Source organism: Purpureocillium lilacinum (assembly GCF_023168085.1).
Source record: "Purpureocillium lilacinum CBS 284.36 DNA, scaffold_4, whole genome shotgun sequence".
Lineage (NCBI taxonomy): Eukaryota > Fungi > Ascomycota > Sordariomycetes > Hypocreales > Ophiocordycipitaceae > Purpureocillium > Purpureocillium lilacinum.
The window spans coordinates 568,274-591,102 of NW_027072114.1; the positions used below are offsets into that span (position 1 = coordinate 568,274).

General features: G+C 61.5%; 7 protein-coding genes across 7 annotated transcripts; 3 read left to right on the forward strand and 4 right to left on the reverse strand.

The window, feature by feature from the left end:
- Positions 1–1,087: 1,087 nt before the first annotated feature.
- PLICBS_005363 (uncharacterized protein) lies at positions 1,088–4,136 on the forward strand (the record flags this gene model as incomplete). Its single annotated transcript, XM_018319041.2, has 3 exons — positions 1,088–2,749; positions 2,799–3,790; positions 3,848–4,136. 3 exons carry the CDS (start codon positions 1,088–1,090, stop codon positions 4,134–4,136), a joined length of 2,943 nt encoding a protein of 980 aa, XP_018181515.2.
- A 1,028-nt stretch (positions 4,137–5,164) lies between these two features.
- PLICBS_005364 (uncharacterized protein) lies at positions 5,165–6,124 on the reverse strand (the record flags this gene model as incomplete). Its single annotated transcript, XM_018319042.2, has 3 exons — positions 5,165–5,540; positions 5,605–6,001; positions 6,097–6,124. 3 exons carry the CDS (start codon positions 6,122–6,124, stop codon positions 5,165–5,167), a joined length of 801 nt encoding a protein of 266 aa, XP_018181516.2.
- Positions 6,125–9,177: 3,053 nt separating this feature from the next.
- Positions 9,178–11,673, forward strand: PLICBS_005365 (uncharacterized protein; the record flags this gene model as incomplete). The annotated part of the gene is made up of 3 exons (XM_018319043.2): positions 9,178–10,773; positions 10,826–11,117; positions 11,165–11,673. 3 exons carry the CDS (start codon positions 9,178–9,180, stop codon positions 11,671–11,673), a joined length of 2,397 nt encoding a protein of 798 aa, XP_018181517.2.
- A 330-nt stretch (positions 11,674–12,003) lies between these two features.
- On the reverse strand, positions 12,004–13,038 carry PLICBS_005366 (uncharacterized protein; the record flags this gene model as incomplete). The annotated part of the gene is made up of 2 exons (XM_018319044.2): positions 12,004–12,815; positions 12,930–13,038. 2 exons carry the CDS (start codon positions 13,036–13,038, stop codon positions 12,004–12,006), a joined length of 921 nt encoding a protein of 306 aa, XP_018181518.1.
- A 1,482-nt stretch (positions 13,039–14,520) lies between these two features.
- PLICBS_005367 (uncharacterized protein) lies at positions 14,521–15,757 on the reverse strand (the record flags this gene model as incomplete). Its single annotated transcript, XM_018319045.2, has 4 exons — positions 14,521–14,850; positions 14,946–15,141; positions 15,214–15,260; positions 15,494–15,757. 4 exons carry the CDS (start codon positions 15,755–15,757, stop codon positions 14,521–14,523), a joined length of 837 nt encoding a protein of 278 aa, XP_018181519.2.
- Positions 15,758–17,155: 1,398 nt separating this feature from the next.
- PLICBS_005368 (uncharacterized protein) lies at positions 17,156–19,650 on the reverse strand (the record flags this gene model as incomplete). Its single annotated transcript, XM_065600705.1, has 4 exons — positions 17,156–18,730; positions 18,778–19,117; positions 19,166–19,485; positions 19,537–19,650. The coding sequence occupies 4 exons, from the start codon at positions 19,648–19,650 to the stop codon at positions 17,156–17,158; spliced, it is 2,349 nt and encodes a 782-aa protein (XP_065456777.1).
- Positions 19,651–20,105: 455 nt separating this feature from the next.
- On the forward strand, positions 20,106–21,905 carry PLICBS_005369 (uncharacterized protein; the record flags this gene model as incomplete). The annotated part of the gene is made up of 1 exon (XM_018319047.2): positions 20,106–21,905. One exon carries the CDS (start codon positions 20,106–20,108, stop codon positions 21,903–21,905), a length of 1,800 nt encoding a protein of 599 aa, XP_018181521.2.
- Between the last annotated feature and the right edge of the window lie 924 nt (positions 21,906–22,829).

Sequence of the window (22,829 nt, forward strand, 5' to 3'; positions counted from 1 at the left end):
GTTCAAGATTAGCTGTCGAATATGTTTAGGTTTGACCGTGGGCATGTCGGCTCGGCGGATGGAGATGTGATGGTGGCCTTGAACGAATGAGACTCGATTTCGAGCAGCAGGGGGCCGTTCATCTCAGGTCCCATTGCTGTTGTGTGGCAGATTAACCTCAAGGCACCCCTGCAGCGGCCTCTGCTGCATATTGTCAGTTGCAGTGGTGCCGTGGCGTGAGCTGCAGATTTAGCAACTCGGACGGTCTACTGACCACGGCTCCCACGAGGCGGAACAAGAGCTGAACCAGCCGCCCTGTTGGCCACAGTCTGCAGCAGAGAACGATGGCCAGTGCCCGCGGGCAGCAGTTCCCCCACCGAGCCCACATGGAATCGACCGGGACAGAGGTGGCTTCTTCGTTAGCGGCGGACGGCAAGCCTTGGCCTGGTCGAGGCCCGGCCTCCATCGTGTGATGCGGTTGGCTAAATGGAAAGGAGACAAAGGCGGGCGGGCGTCGGAACCATGGAAGGCACCTGGAGGTTACAGTAACTCAGGTGGTGGGCGAATTGTTAGTGCCGCCACCTACCACCACCACCACCACCACCACCACCACCGCTAATAAGGGTCCAGCCAGTCCCAATCAAGGCTCCAGTTAGAGTCAGCTGCACCCTGAGCTGCCTGTCTGGTGGCGCCGAAGCACCTCCTGTCGTGGACTGCCTTACAGGTTCCCTTCTCCTCCCCGAGCTGCACCGCCTCCCGTCCTCCTCCATTGCCTCCGACGACATCGCGAACCCCCGCGGCCGGCCATTGCATCTCCCGGCGGCTGATCGGCGGTTGCTTTCCTTGCTGTCGCGCAATCGTCGTCGCTCTGGTATGCTGCAGGCACTGCATGCGCCCCCGACGCATCCCACGTGCGTCCCTCCTGGCCCCCCGATCGCCGCCCGCGTCGCCGCTGCGTCGCCGTTGCGCCGCGCCTGAATTCCACGCGCCGCTCGACGATCCAGCCCGAGTACTTGTGCGAGCGATGCTGCCGCCGTAGACGACCCGACCACTCCAACCCTCGCTATCCCCAACGGCGGCGCGTCCACCGCCCGCAAACACCGCCGCCATGCTGAGGCGCCGCTACCGGCCGTTTGTCATATGCGCCGTCGTCATAGTCTTCCTGCTGTATCGCGCCGTGCAGAATTCGTGGGATCAGCAGCCGACCCTTAGCAGCGTCCCGCCGCCCCCAAACCCCCCGAAGCCAGCTCCGGTCGACGGCCGAGTCCAGCAGCCCCCGGCGCCGCAGCCTCAACAACCGTTGAAGGACGAGCCGAAACCCAAGCCCGACGACACGCCGACGAAACCTGCCCCCATTGAGCAGAAGAAGCCGGACGATGACGAGCGACTCCCCATCCAGGTCCCGACCTTGAAGGGTGACGAGAAGGGGAGACCCCCTTCGCAGCCAACGTCGCAAGCCCCAGTGGCCGGCGAGATACCATCGGATCATGGGAGCAAGGTCCCCCGCCCGGCCAAGAACAACGAGGAGCCTTTGCGCTGGAAGGATCCGCCCAAGGACTCCACGATCGAGGCGCCCCCCGCAGAGAAAAAGGAGCACTGGACCAAGCCCGACGAGCACTTCCCCCTGCCCAAGGCGTCCATCATCACACTCCCGACCGCCGCACCCAAGAAGCTGCCCAAGATCCAGTACAGCTTCGGCGCCGAGTCGGAGTCTGCCAAGGCGAAGCGGGTCGAGCGGCAGGCCAAGGTCAAGGCCGAGCTCGAGCGCTCCTGGTCCGGCTACAGAAAGCACGCGTGGATGCACGATGAGCTGTCCCCCGTCTCCGGCAAGTACCGCGACCCTTTCTGTGGCTGGGCGGCCACCCTGGTCGACTCGCTCGACACGCTGTGGATCGCCGGCATGAAGGACGAGTTTGACGAGGCCGCCAAGGCCGTCAAGGACATCGACTTTACCTACACGCACCGCCTCGACATCCCCGTCTTCGAGACTACTATTCGCTATCTCGGCGGTCTGGTCGCCGCCTACGATGTCAGCGGGGGCGCCCAGGGCACCCACGCCTTCCTCCTCGACAAGGCCCAGGAGCTGGCCGAGATCCTCATGGGCATCTTCGACACGCCCAACAGGATGCCCGTCCTGTACTACCAGTGGAAGCCAAAGTATACCTCCCAACCCCACATGGCCGGACGAGTCGGCATTGCCGAGCTCGGCACCCTGTCGATGGAGTTTACGCGCCTGGCCCAGCTCACCGGCCAGCACAAGTACTACGACGCCATCGACCGCATCACCAACGCCCTGATCGACCTGCAGAAGCGGGGCACCCTGATCCCCGGCCTGTTTCCCGAGTCTCTGGACGCGTCGGGCTGCAACCGGACGGCGACGGCCCTGCGCGACGCCGCGAGCCAAGCGGCCAAGGACCAGGTGGCCGCGGCGCAGCCCCTCGACGAGCCCCAGGGTTACGGTGCCGTTCATGACGAGAGCGCACCGCTGCTAAACTCCGTGCTCGACATCAACCGGAGCAAGCAGCGTCCTTCATCCGCGGACGACAAGGTTCACCGCCGGGCGATCGCCGCCACTGGCCCGGATGGGCGCCCGCCCCCTGCCGTGTCTTTGAGAACCGCCACGGACAAGATGACGGGTGGGCCGTTGGCAGCAAACGGCGACAAGGCGGCATGGGACTGCGTGCCGCAAGGGCTGGAGCCGTCGAGCTACGGGTATCAGAACTACCATGTTGGCGGCGGCCAGGACTCGGCGTACGAGTACTTCCCAAAGGTGGGCAACCCGGTGCGGCAGCCGTCGCAACGTACTAACACGTGTAAAGGAATATCAATTGCTTGGCGGCCGAGAGCCCAAGTACCAGAAGCTGTACGAGGATTCCGCCGACGCGGTCAAGGAGTGGCTTCTCTACCGCCCCATGCTGACTGGCGACTGGGACGTCATGTTTCCCGCCAAGGTGGGCACGCTGGGCAACCCAAAGACCGACCTGGCCCCCGAGTACGAGGTGACGCACCTGAGCTGCTTCGTCGGCGGCATGTTTGGGCTCGGCGGGAAGCTGTTTGGTCGGGACAAGGACCTCGAGCTGGCCAAGAAGCTGACGGACGGCTGCGTGTGGGCGTATCAGATGATGCCGGCCAAAATCATGCCCGAGTACTCGCACGTCGCGCCGTGTCCCTCGCTGGAAAAGTGCGAGTTCAACGAGACGCGATGGTACGAGTACCTGGACCCGTCCAAGGACTGGCGAGACGAGCGGGTCCGAGCTTGGGATGAGGAGCAAGTGGAGCTCAAGCGGTCGCAGCAAAAGGCCATTAACACTCGCGAGCCATCCGACGGTGCAGCCGACAGCGAGATCCGGCCGCGCAACTCCACGGGGGTCTCCGCGGATTCTGCCTCCACGCTGAGCAAGAGGGCTTCCGTCCCTGCGCAGGGCCAGAGGAAGCAATTGACCGTCGAAGAAGGGTCGAAGCTGCCCGAGTCGCTGCGAAAGAAGCTCGGCCAGACCGACGGCACTGCCAAGGAACCCACCAAGGACGCGTCGGATAAAAGCAGTGCAGACTCGAGTCGAGTAAAGGACGACGCAACAGACAGCACGAAAGGCAGCACGAAAGACGACACCAAACCCACAACGCAGGACGCGAAGCTTCTCGACAACGTCCCTTACATCCCAGAGCAGCAGGCCGACAGGCCAAGAGCACAAACCGAGTACGACCCATCCGGGCGTCCACTGTCGCACAAGGAATGGGTTCAGCAGAAGCTGGCGAGGGACAAGTTTCCCAAGGGCTTCGTGACGATCCAGTCGCCCTCGTACATTCTCAGGTAAGCCACCCCCGCGAGGCCCTCTCATCTCCGAGTCGGACGACTAACGCCAGACAGACCCGAGGCCATCGAGTCCGTGTGGTACATGTACCGGATCACGGGCGACCCGGCCTGGATGGACAAGGGGTGGGCCATGTTCGAGGCGACGGTGCGGGCGACGCGCACGGCCATGGCCAACAGCGCCATCGCCAACGTGCTGGCCAAGGAGCCGGCCCTCAAGGACGAGATGGAGAGCTTCTGGATCGCCGAGACGCTCAAGTACTACTACCTGCTGTTTTCGGAACCGAGCGTGATTAGCCTGGACGAGTGGGTGCTCAATACGGAAGCGCATCCGTTTAAGCTGTGATGGGATCAAGTACTGTGTGGGGTGGCCCAGGCGGCTGGTTCGGCCAGATCTGTCTGGTTGTGGTGGCTCAGTGTATTTTCGTACACATATACAGCGCTTTGTGCAGACGCACGGCGTTATACGGGTCTGGTTTGAGTCCCGGGACATCATCAATACATTTTACTCTGTTACCTAACGCAACGTCTTTCTTGCATTCTCAGTGTCATGGAACATGTCAACAAGCAGTCATGTAGGCTGAGTCACAAGCATGAATAGGCACGAGCACAGCTAGGCACAAGCCAAGCGGCAAAGAAAGTCGAGCAAAGGTTCTCCATTCTGAAAAAGGCGTTCGTCGAATGATCCAACCGGCCGCGGCTCGGTGTGCATCCAAGCCCCCCTCCCCGTTCGGTTTGTTCCCGGCTCCCAAATAGTAAAGTAATGTACATGACTCGTCGTCGCAACATGAAATGACATCCTGGTATTCTTGCCCTTATGTCCACGTCCCTCGTACTTTGTTCCCATCATCTCTCAATCCCATCCGTCCATCCATCCATCCTCATTCAATACGTGGTGCCGCATCATGTACCTCCCCCGCTGTTTCTCTCGAAGCGCACGCACGCATCCTTTGGCTGCGATAGGGCGAGATGAAGACATATGTTCAAAGTGCAAAACAAGAAAGCCGACGACATTATCCCTGCCCGCTCGTTTTTTTGGTGCGCGCGTCGCTCGGCGTTTCGAAAGTGTGGACGTGGAGGGAGGCTGGTCGCGATATGCGCAGAGCGGCTCGATGAGGCGGGCGTGGGACATGTCGGCCGGCCAAAAAGCACAAATTCGATAATAAACGCCTCTAAAAACTCCGATGCTGATGCGCGTGGGCCGTCGTCGGACAGCTAGCAGCCACCCCTGCTCTCCGCTCGCAGGTCATCTCGCGGTGACGCTTTCTCTTTTCGTCGTCGGGTCTTTCTTCGTCTCATGCGTGGCGACGACGGCGGACCGCCGTCGGTCATATATTAAGCTCCCTCATCACCTGCCTACTCGCGGGTGGGCGGTCAATTCCGCATCATGCCGCTGAGGACGCGTATGCTCAATATCATGACGAGCAGGCCGATGGTGACGACAATGAGCAGGGCAAACGAGAACCAGCCCATGACCATGGCGCTGGTGCCCACGCCGCTCTTGACCGTGCCGTTGCCAAAGTCCTGCGCGATGACGGACGCGGCGACCGAGGCGGTGTGCTGCCACAGGACGGAGACGAGGACGAAGATGGACGAGATGAAGATGATGGCGAGGGCGATCTGCGAGACGGGCCGCGAGGGGAAGGGCTTGACCTCGCGCTCGGAGCCCTCCGAGTCCTCCTCCTCGTGCCAGCCGGGGAACGTGGCCAGCAGGAGGAGGCAGAGGAAGGCGAAGATGATGGCGATGATGCTGCATTCACAAAACGTCAGCGCTGAACGGTGACACTGCTGCTGGGGAGAAGGAGAAATCTTACATCAGGTACGGAAAGACAATCATGTCCTTAAACTGCGACGCCAGCCAGATGAGGTTGAGCGGGTCCTGGTCGACCGACACCTCCTTGGCCAGGGCCGTGGCATTGTTGCTGCACAGCCAGGAGCCGCCGTCGGGGTTGACGCAGATGCCAAAGTAGCCAACGCGGGCCTGGAGGCTGGCGCCGCCGGCAATGTTCTCGATGGCGGTGTGGACATTGTAGTCGACCTGGGCCGTGTCCGGGACGGCCTGGTAGCGCTGGTAGTAGAGCGACAGGAGGAAGATGTCGGGTATGAGCGGCGACGAGGACGAGCACCCGGCGAGCAGAAGCGACAGCAGGATGATGGCCACGGCGATGAGGATCATCAACACATGGTGGTACCCGAGGAACGGTATGAACCCTGCGGAAAGCGTCAGTCAGCATACAAGTTGCGTTTCTCCTTGCGCTCCGCAAAACCTGTCTCTGGTCTGCAGGCTTCTTCGGGTCTTCACTTACGGTACCACCCAACCTGGAAACGAGGCATCGCGCGATGTGAACTTGAGCTTCCGCTTGCTAAGGCCATATACTGCGGCGCTGTGTCCCGTCGGAGTCCCTCGCGGGATCAAGTAGGTGTGTCTGTCGTGGTGACGAGACACGTCAGGTCAGGCCCGGCCGTTGTCCGTCGTCGAAGGACCGACGCGGAAAAGGGGCACTGTCGACGCCGGAGGTGGCAAAATGGCCTTTGCCTGAGGAGGCGGCCCTCTTTGCTCAGTGGAGGTTGTCGTGAAACTGCCTCGCGGCGGGCGCGTTTCTCTTCGTGCAGTTCGGCTCTCCTTTTCCACGCGCGAATCTCCGGGCGTCGGTCTGATTTCCCGGCTCCGCAGGCCCCGTCTGTGGAGAGTTCTCGGCGGACAGGACGGGACGGTGGAGGTCGCCTCGCGGGTCGGTCGGGTCCCCGTCAGGTCTGAGGAATGCGGACGACTGGAATGCGGTGCGGATGTCGTCGTCGATGATGACTGACGGGAGCGAACGAACGTGCGTGTGGAGAGAGACAGCGAGCGAGCGTGGGGTTATCGACGTGCCGCGGCGGTAGGATGATGGTGACTGGAATGCGGGCAGAGCGGGATTGCTAGAGCCTGTGGTGTGTAGTACGTGTGAGGCAGTCAATCTGTCAAAAACGTGAGATGGTTCAAGAGTGGACTTAGTTACGGAGGAATGCAAAAGAGGCAGAGGTGTGAGAGAGAGGGAGACAGCAAGGCACAGGAGGAGAGGGTCTGTTCCCGTCTGTTCCCGCCACTCTCTTTTTTTCTTGCCAGTTTCGTCCGCGTGGTGTGTCGCAAAGATCTCGGAAGGTCTCCTGTTTTTTTTAGTCGATGGCTGGGGAAAGATGGCAACGACGACGACGACGATTGCCGGGCAGAAACTCAATGCCCAACCTTCTGGATTTCGGGGGTGGGCAGGCGGGCCTTCGATGGGAAACGGTCACTGGCGCATGTGGACTGGCGGCGTTGCTGGTTGGCCCAGTCACGTCCTTTTTTATTTACTCGCCTGCGCAGGCGCGTTGACGGGGAGACCGCTGGGTGACGTCGGCTGGGGGTGGGTCCTCTCAAAGGCGCTGCTGGCGGGGCGCCGATGGGGCTGATTGGCGGGGGGCCCTCGCGGGTGCCTTCCAGGGGTGCGTGGCGGGCGGCGCAGCGGGCGCTAGCGACAGGGTCCCGCGGTACGTTGAGTTAAACTGGAAGGACCTGGGCGCCGCCCAGCTGAGGCGAGCTGCTGTGGTGGATCAGTGAGGGAGAGGTGAGGTGAGGTGAGGTGAGTGGAAGCGGCGGCTGCGGGAATCATCCGCAAACCAACAGCACCACCTATTAATCGACATGCACCCTTGGATCGCTCCAACGACGGCGCGCCCGTGCTGAGCTTGACAAAGAACTTGTGCATGACGCCAAGGGCGCATCATTTCACTAGAGCACGCTAGGATCTGCTGGAGCACCTCTGGACGAAACAGACGCAATTCATATGGTCTTCTCAACACCCTCTCGACTGGCTTCGTGTTATCCCTCTTCCACTCACTGCCTTGAGTCGACACACCAACGTAGCAAGCACTGCTCTCGCCATTGCCCGTCGTCCGCCTCGTCCTGCACTCACTCATCGCACAGTGTAGCCGCCATCTGCGCGAATCTCCTGTGGACTTTGTCTCTGAGGCTCAAGAGGCCCGCCACCCGGAACGGGGCTGGCACCGGAAGAAACCATGGTGTAAGCGTCGGATTCACTGACGAGCAGACCGTTATTGGATAAATTATTGCTTCTACGCAGTCCTTCCCATTCAGAAGACGATTTTGAGTATATACTTTTGCACGCAGCTCGATACCGAGGTCGCTGATCCAAGGCTTTGGGCGGACGTATGGCGTCGCCGGTGTCATGGTGGTGACACAAGTCGTCCGTCCTCCTCTGCCGGGAGGGTCCGACCCCATGATAACCCAACTCGGCAGCCCTTCTTTGGGTTTCACGAATTCGTGAAACGATCAGCCGATAAGCTTGGAAGCGCTGAATGAGTCTCGTTGATTGAAGTGGTGCTTCCTTCATGCGAAACGGTGTGGCGCGAGTGGCACCCGGCGACGTCACTGGCCTGGCGCGAGCCACTCACTCGGTGTTGCTGCCCTTAAGCGTTGTGGATAAAACGGCGCCCGATGATCCATCTTCTGGAACAATTTCAATCGTCCAGTCTTTGCGACTTTTCCTTTTGGGCGAGTGCCGCATCAATTGGTGTCTGGCATGTCCCTGGCTTCGTGACCCCGTTTCCAAGTTGTTGCTTTCACGCTGGCGCTGACGAGACACTGGGCCGAACCAAGGCACAGCTCCGTGTCCGGGTCCAGGGTTGCACCCATGGCCGTATTCTAGACTGGTTGTCCTGGTGATTCCGTCGCGCAGGCGTCGTGACGCGGCCACGCTCGCGCCAGCATGTCCTTGCAAGCGGCGCGTGCAATAAAAGTGATTTGGGGCATTTGAATACGAGGCCACTCGCTGCGACGCAATTCGCTTTCTCACCTCAAGCTGGAAGTGGCTTGTCTGCAACTGGTGTTGCAGTCGTCGGCATTACCTGGCGCACCGGGCTGTCGAAGCCGTTTCCTGTTCCACCAAAACATTGTGCAGACCCCATTGTTTGTCCCAATGAAAAATTCGTATGCTTCTCGCATATTGCACCGTTATTCCTGCACACACTCATGGTGGTGCGAAATGTACAATGTCGGCGCGGGCGTACTTCGTACCCACTGTGAGGACTCTTGAACATGGTCGAACAGGTGACAACCAATGCTGCCCACTACTCCTGATCTCACATCGACACTGGACCGCATCTACAAAATCACCAGCACGGTTGAGAACTAGATGTGCCTCCAATAGGCATTTGGGAGTAAATCATCAACAACCTCCATAGTCTCAAGTTGAATGTCCAAGGCCGAGGCACTGCATGCGCCGAAGCATCGGATACAAGAATATCCAGGCCGGCCCGCTATCGATAAGGCCAGTGTCGTCGCGCGCCAATTCCCCACGTCACCTTGAGCTTCAACACCTGGCATCACCGCGCCGAGCCATGGAAAGATGGCGACCGTTCCGGAAACAGCCCGGGACACGTCCCTCGACATTCGCGTAGAGGACTTCCTCGACGACAAGCTCCAATCGACAGCCGACCTCGACACCCTGGACGAGCTGCTGGCCAGCGTCGACTCGCAGTGCACGCAGCTCCGGTCGCAGCTTGACGATGCCGCCAAGGAGCTCGAGGAGGCGCGCAACACGGCGCAAAACCGCCATGGGTCGCTGCAGGCGCGCATCGACGAGTTCAATAAGCTTCAAGAGAGCATCGACGTGCGCGTCAAGATCGCCGCCGCGTCGGACGCCCCTAGCGAGGCAATCGCCCGCCTGCAAAAGCCCATGAAGAAGCTCCAGACCGTCGAGCTCGCTCAGAAATACCTGGTCCTGCTGCAGGATGTGGAGGGGCTGCGCGCCGAGGCGCGCTCGCGTCTGCCGGGGGACCCCAAGGCGGCCCTGGAGCCGTACGCCCGGCTCAAGGAGGTTGCGCTGCGGCTCCGGTCCGCGCAGGGCCCTGAGCAGCTATACCTCGTGGACCACGTCGAGAGCGTCACCGAATCGCTATGGGACGAAATGAAAAAGACCATGTCGGAGGAGTTAGACGCCGTGCTCGCCAAGAGACACTGGCCGCGGGTCGACCCAGACTCGGAAATGGACGACGAGTGGCTGGCGTGCGTCGAGAAGCTCCTCGACCTGCAGATGCCCGAGATTGTGCACAGCTCAGACGTCGTGTCGCTGCTGCCCTTTGACGTCATGGCACACATGTTTGTGGCCGAGTTCCGCTTCCACTTTCTGAGCGACAAGCCCACGAGCAGCCTCCAGTCGGTGTCGACGCACTGCTTTCCCTGGTTCCTGACGACAATTGAAAAGTGGGAGGACTTCTTCCGGGACAACCTGGGCCACCTGCTGGCGGCCAAGTTTCACAACACGCCCGCCGCCTCGAGGCTAGTCTACTTGGACCCGGTCTGCGCGCTTGTGACGGCCATGCTGCCGGTCATGCGGGAAAAGGTGCGCAGCGTTGTGGACGGGGCAATCAAGAGCCCCGCGTTCTTCAGTACCTTCATGTCGCAGCTCATGACCCTTGACGACAACATCCGGTCGCGGTTCAATTACGACGGAGGTGATCCCGAGAACGGCTGGCCCGGCCTGGCTGCTGAAGTCTTGGCCGACCACTTCGACGCCTGGTTCAAGATGGAGCGAGATTTCGCCATCGAGCGCTTCGAAAAGCTGCTCGAGTCGCAGGATGCACGAAAAATTGACTACGACTACGCCGTCGACGGGAAGATGAAGCCGACCTTTGCCGCCGTGCGTGTCACGGACCTGCTTAGGGCGGTGACCACCAAGTACGAGCGGCTGCGCAGGCTCAAGCACAAGCTGAGATTCCTCACGGATATCCAGCTCGACATTCTCGACGGCTATCACGATCGGCTGCGCGGGTCGCTCGAGGCGTATCAGTCCATCACGTCGACGCTGGGGCGGACGCTGCATGGCGCGACGAGGGAACAGCTCACGGCTCTGGAGGGCACGGGCGCCCTGGAGACGCTTTGCAAGGTGATTGGAAGCGCGGATCACGTCGCAAACACCCTGAGCGAATGGAGTGATGAGGAGGTAAGGCGCGCTGTTGCCATGGAACTTGTAACAGGCCAGCTAACAAGTATAGTTCTTCGCCACTCTGTGGGAGGAGCTGCAAGCCCGTGACACCAAACGGAAGCGGTTGAGTGGGATGAGCGAGGCATCGGAGCACGACGGCGCGCTGAACCGTGTGTCCAGCAACCTCGGACAAGGGAGCGAAGACAGCGGCATCTTTGACGAGACGGTCGCGGCGTACACCATGCGACGCAAGGGCGCCGAGCAATTGCTCGTCGGCGCCTTGGCCGAGTCCCATGCCAAGGCCTTGAGATCATATCTGCACCACGTTCAGTGGACGACGGTCGGGGAGACGGCCGTGCTTGGTAAGTTGCAGCGACACACATCTGTAGGACCACCGCTAACGAAGCAGACGATCCATCGCAACTCTCCATCACGCCGGAGCTCGACGAGCCCCTGCGCATCCTCAAGCGCAACCTAGACTTTCTGTCGCGGGCGCTGTCAACGGCCTCATTCCGGCGCGTGTGGCACGATGCGCTCGACAAACTGCAGGACACGCTGTGGAACGGCGTGCTGCTCAAGCAGTCCTTCACGACGCTCGGCGCGGCGCAGTTTGCGCACGACGGAGCCGCCATCTTCGCGCTCGTGGACCGGTACATCCCCGGCGGGTCGGCGGCGCTCGAGGCGTTGCGCGAGGGCATGCGGCTGCTCAACCTCCCCGCGTCGGCGGACCCCGCCGCGGACGGGGAAGGCGCGCCGGCCGGCACCATCACGCTCAAGGACGCCAGCGACCGGGCCTTTACCGACAACGACGCGGCGCGCAAGGTGCTCGAGGAGCTCGGGCTGGAGGCGCTGACACCGCTCAACGCGCGGCACATTCTGCAGCGGCGTGTCGAGAATAACGAGAACATTGGGTGGTAGAAAGACGGCTGCTGCTTTTTTTGTCTTGTATATACAGTCATGGCGACGCGGCGCATGTGCCTTGCCTTGCACCCCGTAGGGTAAGCCAACGCAAAAAGGTGTCTACAATATGCCCAAAAATCACTGTTGAAGCTTTCCCGCCTGCCCTGTCCTGCCCTCGGGCGGCGCATTGTTGACCCCATGCCCTGCGTCTAATAACAGACCCTCCCGTTGAATGATGTGAAGCCGTACCGACGCCCGTGTGGCACCGTTCTTCGCTCCCGCTCGTCGCTATTCACTTCGTCCAAACACAGCCAGCGCCTCTGCACTGCCTGTGTTCCCATAGCCCGCCTAGTTGATTGCGCGCATGGTCATCTCGACGACGGCAAAGGTGCCCGCGCTGACGGGCATGGCCCTGAAGAGCGTCGGCCAGATGCCCTTCCAGAAGCCGCGCATGCCGTCGGCGCGCCACGTGGCGGCGAAGCAGCTGCGCATAGTCGGGTACTTCTGCTGGGCGCCGAAGCCGTCCGTCTGCATCTTGCTCTTGATGACGTCGAAGGGGTAGCTGGAGAGCCAGAGGGCCTCGCCGGCGAGGCCGCCGTAGAGGGCAATCTTCCAGCCGGGGATGTCCTTGCGGTCGACGCGGTTGCGCGCGGCGTCGGCGTTCATGAGGTACTCGAAGGCGGTGAACCAGGCGCCGTAGGCGGCGGCCTCGCGGTAGACGGTGACGGCGGAGCCGCGGTACAGGCCGCCGAGCACGCCCTGGTGCGCGCTGAGCTTGCGCACGCAGTCGAGGGGCCCCGCGTAGAGGCGGCCCGCGCCGTGGGGCTGGCTCTGCAGGCGGATGCGGATGTGCTCGATCGGGGTGGAGAGGACGGCGTTGGAGACGCCGGCGAAGGCGCCCGCCGCGAAGTACTGCCCGTAGCTGAGGTCGGGGCGCTTGGAACCGGAAGCGGTGTTGCGCTCTTCGAACCAGCGCCGCGCGGAGTGGAAGGCGCCGAACTGGATGGAGACGCAGGCGCCGATGCCGATGAGCGGCGTGAGAGTGCCCTTGTAGAAGGCGAGGGCGCCCTCGTTGCGGTAGATGGAGGAGGCGGCCTGCAGGGCGCCCGAGTACTGGTTCGTCGTCTGGAGGCGGACCTTGACGATGTCAAAGGGCTGGCCTGTGGAGAATGGTTGTCAGCAGGGTGTGCAATGTGTAGCTCGTGCGTAGACGACGACAGATGACCGGACGAAGCCCAACGGCACATGGTCGCGGCGGGGAGAGGGTCACTCACCGATCAGGACCTGCGCGACGCCGCCGACGGCGCCCGAGAAGAGATCCTTGGCCGTCTGCAGCGCGCCGCCCTGCTGCGGCTCCTCGAGGTCGATGACGGGCGACTCCATGGCGAAGACGGGGGAGGCGGAGGCGGGGGTGTCGGTATCGGGGGGGCACGGCGCGAGGGTGCGCGCGCGGTCGCACGCGGGCGGTAGGTAGCGACTGAGTGGCCGGCTGCTCTACTTCGTTTCGTCCCAAGTCGGCAAAGGCGTCGAGAAACGGGCTCGTGGGGATTTCGCACGCCGTTCAGGAATCGCAATGGCGCAATGAGGGAATGCGAAAGGATGGCAGGAAGCGAGAGGAGGAGGAGGACGACGAGGATGAGCGACGACGGGAACTTTTTTTTGGTGGCCGACGGTGAGGAACGCGGCCGCGGCAGTGGTGGCGGCGGCGGCGGTGTCCACGGGCAGCGACGAGCCGAGAAGTCAAGGTTCAGCAAAGAACGGGCTCCGATGTCGTGCTCGAACGTGGGGCATCAGCCGCCCGCCACGAGCGACGCCCCGGGCTAGCGCACCTGCGGGGAAGATGGACAGGATCTGGAGGGGGGGGGACCTGGAAAATTTGGGGGAAGGCTTGGGGGGCATGGCGGGCGGTTAGGTAACGGTTAGCAAAGGGCTGCGGCGTCGTTGGCCGGTCTGCTCCGAGGCATGCCTCCTGCCACCATGTGCGAGCAGTTCGCTGACGATGGCCATCAGGTACCTCACAACCTTGCAGCACAGTGCACTCTACTTCCTACCGAGTACCTTGGGTATTGTTCCAGTTGTGAATTGCTCGTACGTATTGCGCGAATGCAACAAGAGATTTGCTGCGAAAATAATGAGAAATTCAACGAATCGAGTGGACGAGTCTACGAGTCTACGTTGCGGACATCGGCTTCATGGAAGATATCGCGGCAAACGTGCTACGTGCACCCACTGAGAACTCACCGCTGAGAAGGAACCGGTCCAGCGAGACTTGAACCATCCGCAAATTGCCCTTGAGCCGTGCAAATTAACAGGTCACCTCAACTGCCTTGGCTTCTTGAGTCTTAAACATACATGCACCAACCCCACCACAGGTCCCCTACGGGCCGTCCGACTAACCGCCAGCCGCCGGCCGGCGCGCCTCCATCTTGATCAACTTACCGCCATGGCTAGGCTGGTAGATGTCAGCAGCGCGCACCACCGTGGCGCGCAATCTGCCGTTACCAGCCGCGTTTGGGCGGCGGTCGGGTCCCATGACCGCCCGCGCCTGCAATGCACCGCCACGGGGGGCGGAATTCGTATGACATGTTGCATCTGGAATGGACTTTGTACAGTCCTCGCACATGTGGCATGCGGCATGTGGGAAAGGGTTTCTTGAACAGATCTGCGAGACGACCGCAGCACGGTACGATAGGATACGTACATGAAATGCAAGCAGGCAAGGGCTGCAGCAAGTTGATGTTGCTTTCCCTGCCTGCCACCCCGCAGCCCCCGCGCAACACCAAAACCACCATCGCCACTCAGTGTCACCCACACATATCCACATCTCGTCCTCCTCATCCTCCTCCTCCGCACCCGATCTACACTTCACGGGTTCACATACGCCGGCTCCAGCTTATTCGCCCCATCATTCCGCGTCGGCGCCCGCAGGACACCCATGTCGACGTCCGGAAACACGCGCAGATTCACCGGGTGGTGCGTCTTGGCGTACTCGTAGAAGCGCGCCGTCCGCTCCGGCAGCGCCGCCTCGTCCGCCGCCGACAGCTCCCGCAGCTCGTTGGTCAGCGGCACGCCGCACGCCCGGCAGAACGTCTTGCTGATGATGCCGCGCGCGAAGCTGTACCGCCCGATGGAGCCTGCGTCCGGGGCGTGCAGCACGACGCGCGACGTCTCGGGGTAGATCCACCGGTAGCCGTTCTGTGTTGTCGCACACGGAGTTTATGTTAGCGAGGGGTTCGTGTTGATGCGTAGCGGAAGAAGACGACGACGTGAGGGAGGGTATAGTGACGTACGCGCTCGCAGACGCTGCAGTTGCACTCCACCATGAGCTCGTCAAACGTCGCGTCCAGCGGCTTGCTCATGAGCGCAACGCCCACCTTTCCGCAGTGGCACGTCCCCGTGTACAGCTGGTGGCCCTCGATCTCGGCCGGCGTGCTGCCCTTGTAATCCGGCGGCACGTAGGCCTCCCCCAGCGCGGCTCCGTTGAATCTGTAGGCACGCGTCAGAAAACGGTCTCGGCAGTCGCGCAAGTCAAAGACCCAAGTCATGCAGGCGACATACGGCTTCCGCTCCAGCTTGGACGTGTCGACGCCTTGCATCGCGCGGACCTATTCGCCGTCACCACCGTCAGCACAGCCCTTCCCATCTTATACAAGACACGGCCGCTCGCCTAGGGACGACATACATTCAAGGCACGCTGCTTCCCCGGCGGCCCCTCAGGGAAATGCCCCATCAAGGGCGTCGCGCACGTCGGACAAAACTACCCAACACCCAGGGCAAGGACCCCCCTCCGTCAGTTCAGTCCAACGACGCAGTCAACGGGTCCGGAGAAGAAACGAACCTTGTGCGTCAGCTTCTTCGGCCCAAACGTGTACCCCGTGAGCGTCTCGTCGCCGCCCTTGACGACGCGGTACTTGCCCTCGCCGGGAAACACCCACAGGTAGCCCTTCTTGTGGCAGATGCTGCAGTTGCACTCGAACACGGACTTGATCTCCGGAAGCTCGGCCTCGTACACGAAGGCGCCGCAGTGGCAGTTGCCGCGGTACGTGCGCAGCGGCTCCTCGGCCGGCGGCGGCGGCGCATTGGTGGTGCTGGGGGTGGCCATATCGGGTAATTCCAACTCGACAAGAGACAACAAACAGGATACGCAAGGTTGCTTTCAGACGATTGGCCCAGCTAGCACCGAGGGTTGCCCATCAAGGTGAATCGACAGCGGAAAGGCAGCTCAACTGCTCGCGGGACGTCGGCTTATATAGCACCCCAGCGCGACGTGTATAGTGCCTCACCTTGCGCTGTGGTGGCAGTGTTGTAAAAGACGTACTCACCGTGTCTACCTAGCCCCCCCTCCCCAGCGCGTGAGCGTGCCCCAACGCCGGAAAAAGGTAAAAGTGCTCCGGCGTATACTGCATGTTCGGGGCAATTCAATCGCCGGACTGACGATCGCATGCGTCGCCGAGGACAGGCTCCAATGGCGCCACGAAAGAAACCCCCCCTCCCCTCTCTGTCCCCTCTCATCCCCCTCGGACGCACCGCGGACAGCAAACGTCTTCCCCCAGAGGACCCCAGCACCGCGCAACTCAACGTTTTGCTTGGCCTTTAATGCTGCCGCTGGGGGGCTCTTGGCTCCGACTCGCCAGCCAAGTGCCGCACATTCTAGTCACTCTCTCGATATTTGATACAAGTGTCCGCATCTAGTGCCATGTCGTCGATTGAGTTGAGAGCTGCGCCGTTCCTTCGACCTGGGAGCAAGGTATGCGGAGCGCCGAGCGAGTTAACGTTACTTCAGCCCTGGAGACGGAGCAATCCGAAACTCTTGGTTTCTCGGAATCTCACGAAAGCTCAGGTACGCAGTCCCCGTCGGAGGGTTGGCAACCTCCCGTAGCTCAGGCACACAGTTGCGTATGCAATACTACTACGTAGAAGGAGTCGGATGCCGGGGCGGACTAATAGTTGGGGGCCCCAATCTATTCCCCATTGCGGGTTAGACCGTCGGTAAGCAACCTCACCCCAACTTGAACGCGCAGTTCTGCCGGAGCCTGCGCGGACGGTGTCGTCTGCGGCGCGACGACGAACGAGCTGGGGTCCATCGTGCTGCGCTCCAATGTTGTGGGCCAGGGTAGACAACAGTGGCTGCTGACAATTGTCCCAGAGTGTGTTGCGTCTTTGGCCCATCACCGTGGAGCCTTCATGTTGCGGCTTCACCGTGTGTACAGAGTTCCACTCGCAATCGTGTGGACGGCCTAGAGCCTGACCCCTGTGAAACGATTCATAATGGGGGCGCGCATCGAAGCCACGTGGCATTTGACACTCGCGACAGCTCAACAACTACATCGCCAGGGGCACTCCACCGGCCTCAACGTAAACTCCAGCTGCGCGTCCCAACAGACGATGCTCGCGCGCGCGGGCGCGTCTTCCGAAACCGAAACCGAAACCGTTGCCGGACCCCAACGTCGGTGTCTCGAGCGGTGTGATTCATCACCCGAGTAGCTGCGCCGCGTCGGCTTCAGTACCGCTTCGCCCCCATCTTCTCATCCATCGCCTTGCTCTGTGCCTGAACGTTGAGCTGGATCGCCTCCTTGAGCTTCGCCACCACTTCCGGCTGGTTGCTGAAAGCGTTTTGCAGCAGGCTTTCGAGCTCCGCCTCGACCTTGGCGATGGGCTTGACCCCGGTCTTCCTGTTCTGTGAGTCATTGATGAGCGTGCCCCAGCGCTTCGTAAACGCGTAGATGGACTGCCGGAGCAGCTCGTCCAGCTGCTCGCTCATATCTTCGGCCGTTAGTGTCTTGGCCGTCACGGTCGGCGCGCTACGCGACCAGAGGGAGGAGCCGATGAAGCTGCTGACGAAGCCCACCAGGTGCTGCGGGCTGAGCGTGTCCCATATGTGCCCAAAGTGCTGCATCGCCGCCGGGTGGTTCCGGATGTCCCCAATCTCGAGAGACACGAGCTCGTTCTTGACGATGAGGAGGTTCTTGACCATGAACAAGTCGGCGTCCGTGCCAGACTTGAGTGACTTGATCCTGCTCTCAGCCCGCTGCAGCACTTGGATCGTCTCCCTCACAATGTTGAATACAACGGTGCTGTTCTTGGTCTGCATACGCATTAGACCGGAACCTTTGGGCGCAGACCGCAAACTTACCGATCGCTCCTTGGGCATCGCCTGGTCAAACATGGCCAGCAGCTCCACCGCTCGTTTGACTAGCGGATACGCGTTCGACGACGCGACGCCGTTCTCGACGGGACCAATCTTTAGTGCGCTGTCTGGGACGGACGCTCGAGAGATTGACTTTGTAATCTCCGCAGTAAAGGCGTTGTCGGTAAACGGCCAAAGGTTCTCTACCAGGAGGCGTGCAGCGTATTCCCTGTGCTTCCTCGACGATGGCGAGTCTTCCTCATCGCTTTCTGCGACCGAGTACTCGTTGGCAAGCCAGCCGACGACGTCGCAGACCGCTTGGAGCTCCGTGGCCTGCAACGAGCTTTGAATGCTGCTGGCCAACGGTGCGAGGTTCCCCGGGTGCACCATTGTCGTGTTGATTGCCTTGATCGCCTGGAACGCCGAGTCGGGGGAGTTGTGCCACATGGGCTCAATGTCAAAGACCTTGGAAAATAGGCCGTCTTCGTTGTAGACCTTTTCAAACGTCTGCTTGACGAAATTGCGGGTTGCCGTTACAACCGACAAGCTCTTTGTCTCCTTTTGGTATTCTTCCAGATCATGCTGCGTCATCAGCTTCAGGTCGCGGTCTCTGGTGGTCAGGTACGCTCGGAACATGTTTGACGCGGTGTTTGCGTACACGCCCGTGTCGGACGTCGACTCGACGGGCTGGCCGTAGTGATCGTACGCCCGGTGAACGACTTGCTGAATGTTGGGCAGGAGCGAGTACGAGTCTGTAATCATCTCCTCGAAACGGCCATACGCCAATGCGTGTCGCGTGGAATCAGACTTGGTCGCGGCAATCTGCCTCGATATCTCTGGCGATACCTTTTCTAGACGAGCCGTGAAGCCGTGGTCGAGCAGGTGCAGGGCCTTGGTGAGCAGCGCGCTGTACCGAGCGAGATACGAGTCGCGCTCCCGATACGTATCCTGATCTTGTCAGCAAGCAAAGTCGAATCGCGGCCTGGCCACCTTACATGCGAGTCCATAAACTGTATGCACGAGTCGATATTGTCCACCATCTCGCCAAAGCTGGCGTCGTCCACCAAACGGCTGGCGCCCGGCGCGTTGAGCCGCCGAGTTGCCGTGTCCAGGTAGGCGTAGTAGTGTAGGTCTGTGCCCACCTCGTCTGCGAGCTTCTCCAGCCGCCGCTGCTCGGTGAGAAGGCCCTCGCATTGGGCCTGGAAGGACGAGGTTTGGGCGTCGACGGCCTGGAAGGAGTCGGACAGGGACGTGAGGAGCGCCAGCGTGCCATTGGCATCGTCGATGAGGGCGTCGAGGTGGCGCTCCGTCAGCGCAAGTTGGTCTTTGTACAGCCTGTCCCCCTGTCAGCGTGCTGCTTCCACCACGCAGTAATCCACATACACGTAGTCTTGCTGGCTTGCCTCGAGCAGCTGGGCCTCATACGAGTCGTCGCACACCAATGCGTCGACAGGATCTTCCGCAGCCGCCGCAGGAGCCTCGCGGGACACAGCCAAGGCTTCCCACGACCGGTCCTTTCGGCTTCCTTTCTTAGGCTTGCGCGCCTGTCGGTCCTTGGCTAGCTGCGCCTTGACGACATGGTAGAAGTCGGAGTACGAGGCAGCGCGTCTCGTCAGCGTCGGTTCGGGCGGGGTGTTCTTGTCCTCGAGCTCTTCGTAGACGTTCTCGAGCGGCTTGGGGGCGTCGTCGACCTTGCCGATGCCCTGGGATGGCGTGAGCTCGTGTCACCGTGGAGAGAGGAGGGGGCCACCAACGTTGGGCTGCTGCAGCAGCGACTCCTTGCGCCGGTGCCCCTGGGGTTGGGCGTTGGCCACCGGCTTCTTGGGCGCCGTGTCGGTGACGAAGCTGTACCAAGAGTCTTCGTACATGGCGGCGAGGGGCAGGTCGTGGGAGCAGACGTAGCTTGCGTCGGGCGTCTGGCTTCTAGAAGCCACGGACACGCTTGCGATTGGATTGGGGGAGCTGGAGAGCTCAAGTCCGAGCCGCACGGAACCTTTGGCTCCGCCGCCCGATTGCGCTGACCACCTACCGCACCACCCATGGTGGCCCGTAGTGGCGCCGGCCGTTGGAGCAGCAGCGGCCGTCAGCCAGTGGAGGCCGGGCTAATTGGCCTGGTCAGCGTGGGGCCCGGCGCCAATCATCCTCGACGAAGCTCTCAGGACCCATGAATCATCTCTGCTGGCGATGACCTCACATCCATCTTTACCATTCACTGCGGTTGCTCCTTGCGAAAGCGACACGGCGACGCAGCTCTGTATTCCCACCGCCATTTGCCCCCGACACAGCCAGTTGATGCTTTGAACCAGCCGCCCAGCCATTTAGTATGAATTCGTCCCACAGAGCCCTCGCGAGGGCGGCTCGCGTGCGATGCTCCGCGCAGAGAACAGCCCTCGCCTCCACGCGCCAGTGGGCTCGACATGCCGGTACGTCGGCCGGGCCGGGACCTCAGCGCCGAGGAGGCAAGGCGGTGGGCTTTGCCGCCGTCTTTGCCGCAGCTGCCGCCGGCGCATACTACTATCCGAAGCTCACGTCCTCGAGCGCGGACCAGGATGCCGAGCCCGCCAAGGCCGAGCTCCAGTTCGAAAAGCCCAGGAAGCATCCCGTGTCCAAGGAGGACAACCGAGACCTCATCAGCTCGCAGCATCTCCAGGTGAAGAGCAGCTGGGAACACCCGGGAGTCTACGCCTGGGGGTCCAACGTCGGCAAGGTCATCGACCCCAGCTCAAACGAGAAATACGTCAAGCTGCCGCGACGAATCGCCTTCTTCAACGACCAGCTTCTGCGAGATCTGAAGCTTACCCAGGACTTTGGCGCAGCCATCACTGAGAACGGGGACCTGGTGCAGTGGGGCTTGGGCTACTCCAAGGCCTACCCGTCGCCCGAGACTACGTTGAAGGGCAAGGACCTGGTCAAGGTCGATGTTTCGGCGGACCGCGTCATTGCTCTCTCGCGCAAGGGGGCCGTGTACTCCATCCCATCGTCGCGCGACGACCTGGAGACTGGCATCAAGCCGGAGGAGCAAAAGAGCTCGTGGTCACTGTGGAGTTCTGGCGGCAAGGAGAAGATCAGCTTTAGGAGCTTGACGCCCTCGGGCTTGGGCAGCGGCGAAAAGGTCACCGACATCAGCAGCGGCCTGGAGCACTGCCTCATGCTGACCTCCAAGGGGCGAGTCTTTGCCGCCGCCTCGAGCTCGAGCTCGTTCCCGTCAAAGGGCCAGATGGGAATCCCCGGCCTCAGCTGGGAGACGCGGCCGCAGGGCCCATACGACCAGGCTCATGAGATCCTGACTCTCAAGGGCTTCCACGTCGATAAGATCGCGACGGGTGACCATCACTCCGTCGTTTTAGACACCATTGGCAGAGTCTTTTCTTTTGGCGACAACACCTACGGACAGCTCGGCATCGCCACCGAAGGCGGCCTGCCACAGAGTGTCGCACCGACCATGGTGGCCGTCAACAGCCTGTACCACAGCAGCGGTTTGGTGCCCAAGGTGACGTCCATTGCAGCTGGCGGCACCAACACCTTTTTCACGGTCGACGCCAAGGCGCCGTCAATCGAGAGGGAGACGCGCGGCGCGGCACCGGCACGGAGAATGCCAGGAACTGTCTCGGATCTCTGGGCGTGCGGCCAAGGCGTGGCCGGGACGCTGGGGACGGGCAAGTGGACTCACGTGTCTACTGGGCCGACAAAGGTCAAGGCGCTCTCGTCGCTCTTTGAGTTTGACGAGAAGACAAACAAGATGATGCCCATCAAGCTCAAGTCGCTCAACGTCGGCGCTACGCACTGCTCGGCGGTCATGGACAACGTGACCGAGACCAACATCTCGAACCGCTCGACGGAGAACGAGACCAACTGGGGTGCCGACGTCGTGTTTTGGGGAGGCAACGAGCACTACCAGCTCGGGACCGGCAAGAGGACCAACATGAACGCGCCGACATACATCGGTCCTCTGGACGGAGGTGCGGCGGACTCGAGCAAAGGACGCGTGGGCGAGATGCACCGGCTCTGCCTCACGCCTCGCTCGACGGCGCGCATCGGCGAAGGCGGCAAGGGCCGCAAGGTGACGCTTGAGCAGAAGGTGGAATGCGGCAAGTTTGTGACGGGCGTGTACTCTGCTGTGTGAGCACCTCATCTGCGTTGCCGATGTGTGGCGTTGTGGCTGCTGCATGATGGGCGGCACTGTACTATATTGGATGTACGAAGTATGCTACGTGGGAACGGGAAACGAGATGGACGGCGTACGGGATGCTGGCTGTATGTAAGAGGAGTCGTGAGAGTGATTGGGCCTCGGGCGACACTCCCCTTGTTCTAGTATCGAGAAGCAACACGGTTCATGCTCTCACCGGCCGCGGAGTCGGCAGTGCACGTTGGAAAGCGGGACGGCTTGCGATGCGATGCGATGCGATGCGATGAGATGAGGGCCACGTCGGAAGCGGCGCCACATCCCGTCAGCCAACCGGCAGTACCGCAGCGCATGTTGTGGGACGGGCCCGCGCGGGTTGATTCAATGCGTGCTCGTTAAGCATCTTGTGTTGGCAGGGTCGTCCACGTCCTCGGCGTCCAGGGACAGGGTCCAGTCATGCATAAGCACGTGCGATGTGGCAGTGGACGTCATGATCGACGGCGTCAGGAACCGCTGGCCGGGATCCGGCAGGGGATGTACGAGTCGAGCAGACGGGAATAGAAGAGACGGGCCGCGAGGCTTGCGAATGCCTGTCGTGTTGGGCCGCGACAGCTGCGCCGATACGAGTAATGGACGGGCTCCAAGAATAGAGACACATGGATCCGTCCGGGCATGGGATGGGTTTTGCCACGCTCTGCGCACCAGCTGACCGTTGACGCGAGCGCTGGGCCATTGGGTCCCGTCGGCGGCGGCGCTGACGGTGGCGCACGTGTTGCGGGCAGCTGTCTCCTATGCCTGGGTTCCAGGGTCCCCCCCCAGCTTGCCAGCGGCCCAGGCATCCAGGGCTCGCTCGCCTACAGGTAACCTTACCTTCGGTGGATCGCCCAGTCGCATCCAATCGATCCCGCTGGCTTGGTGGGGGAT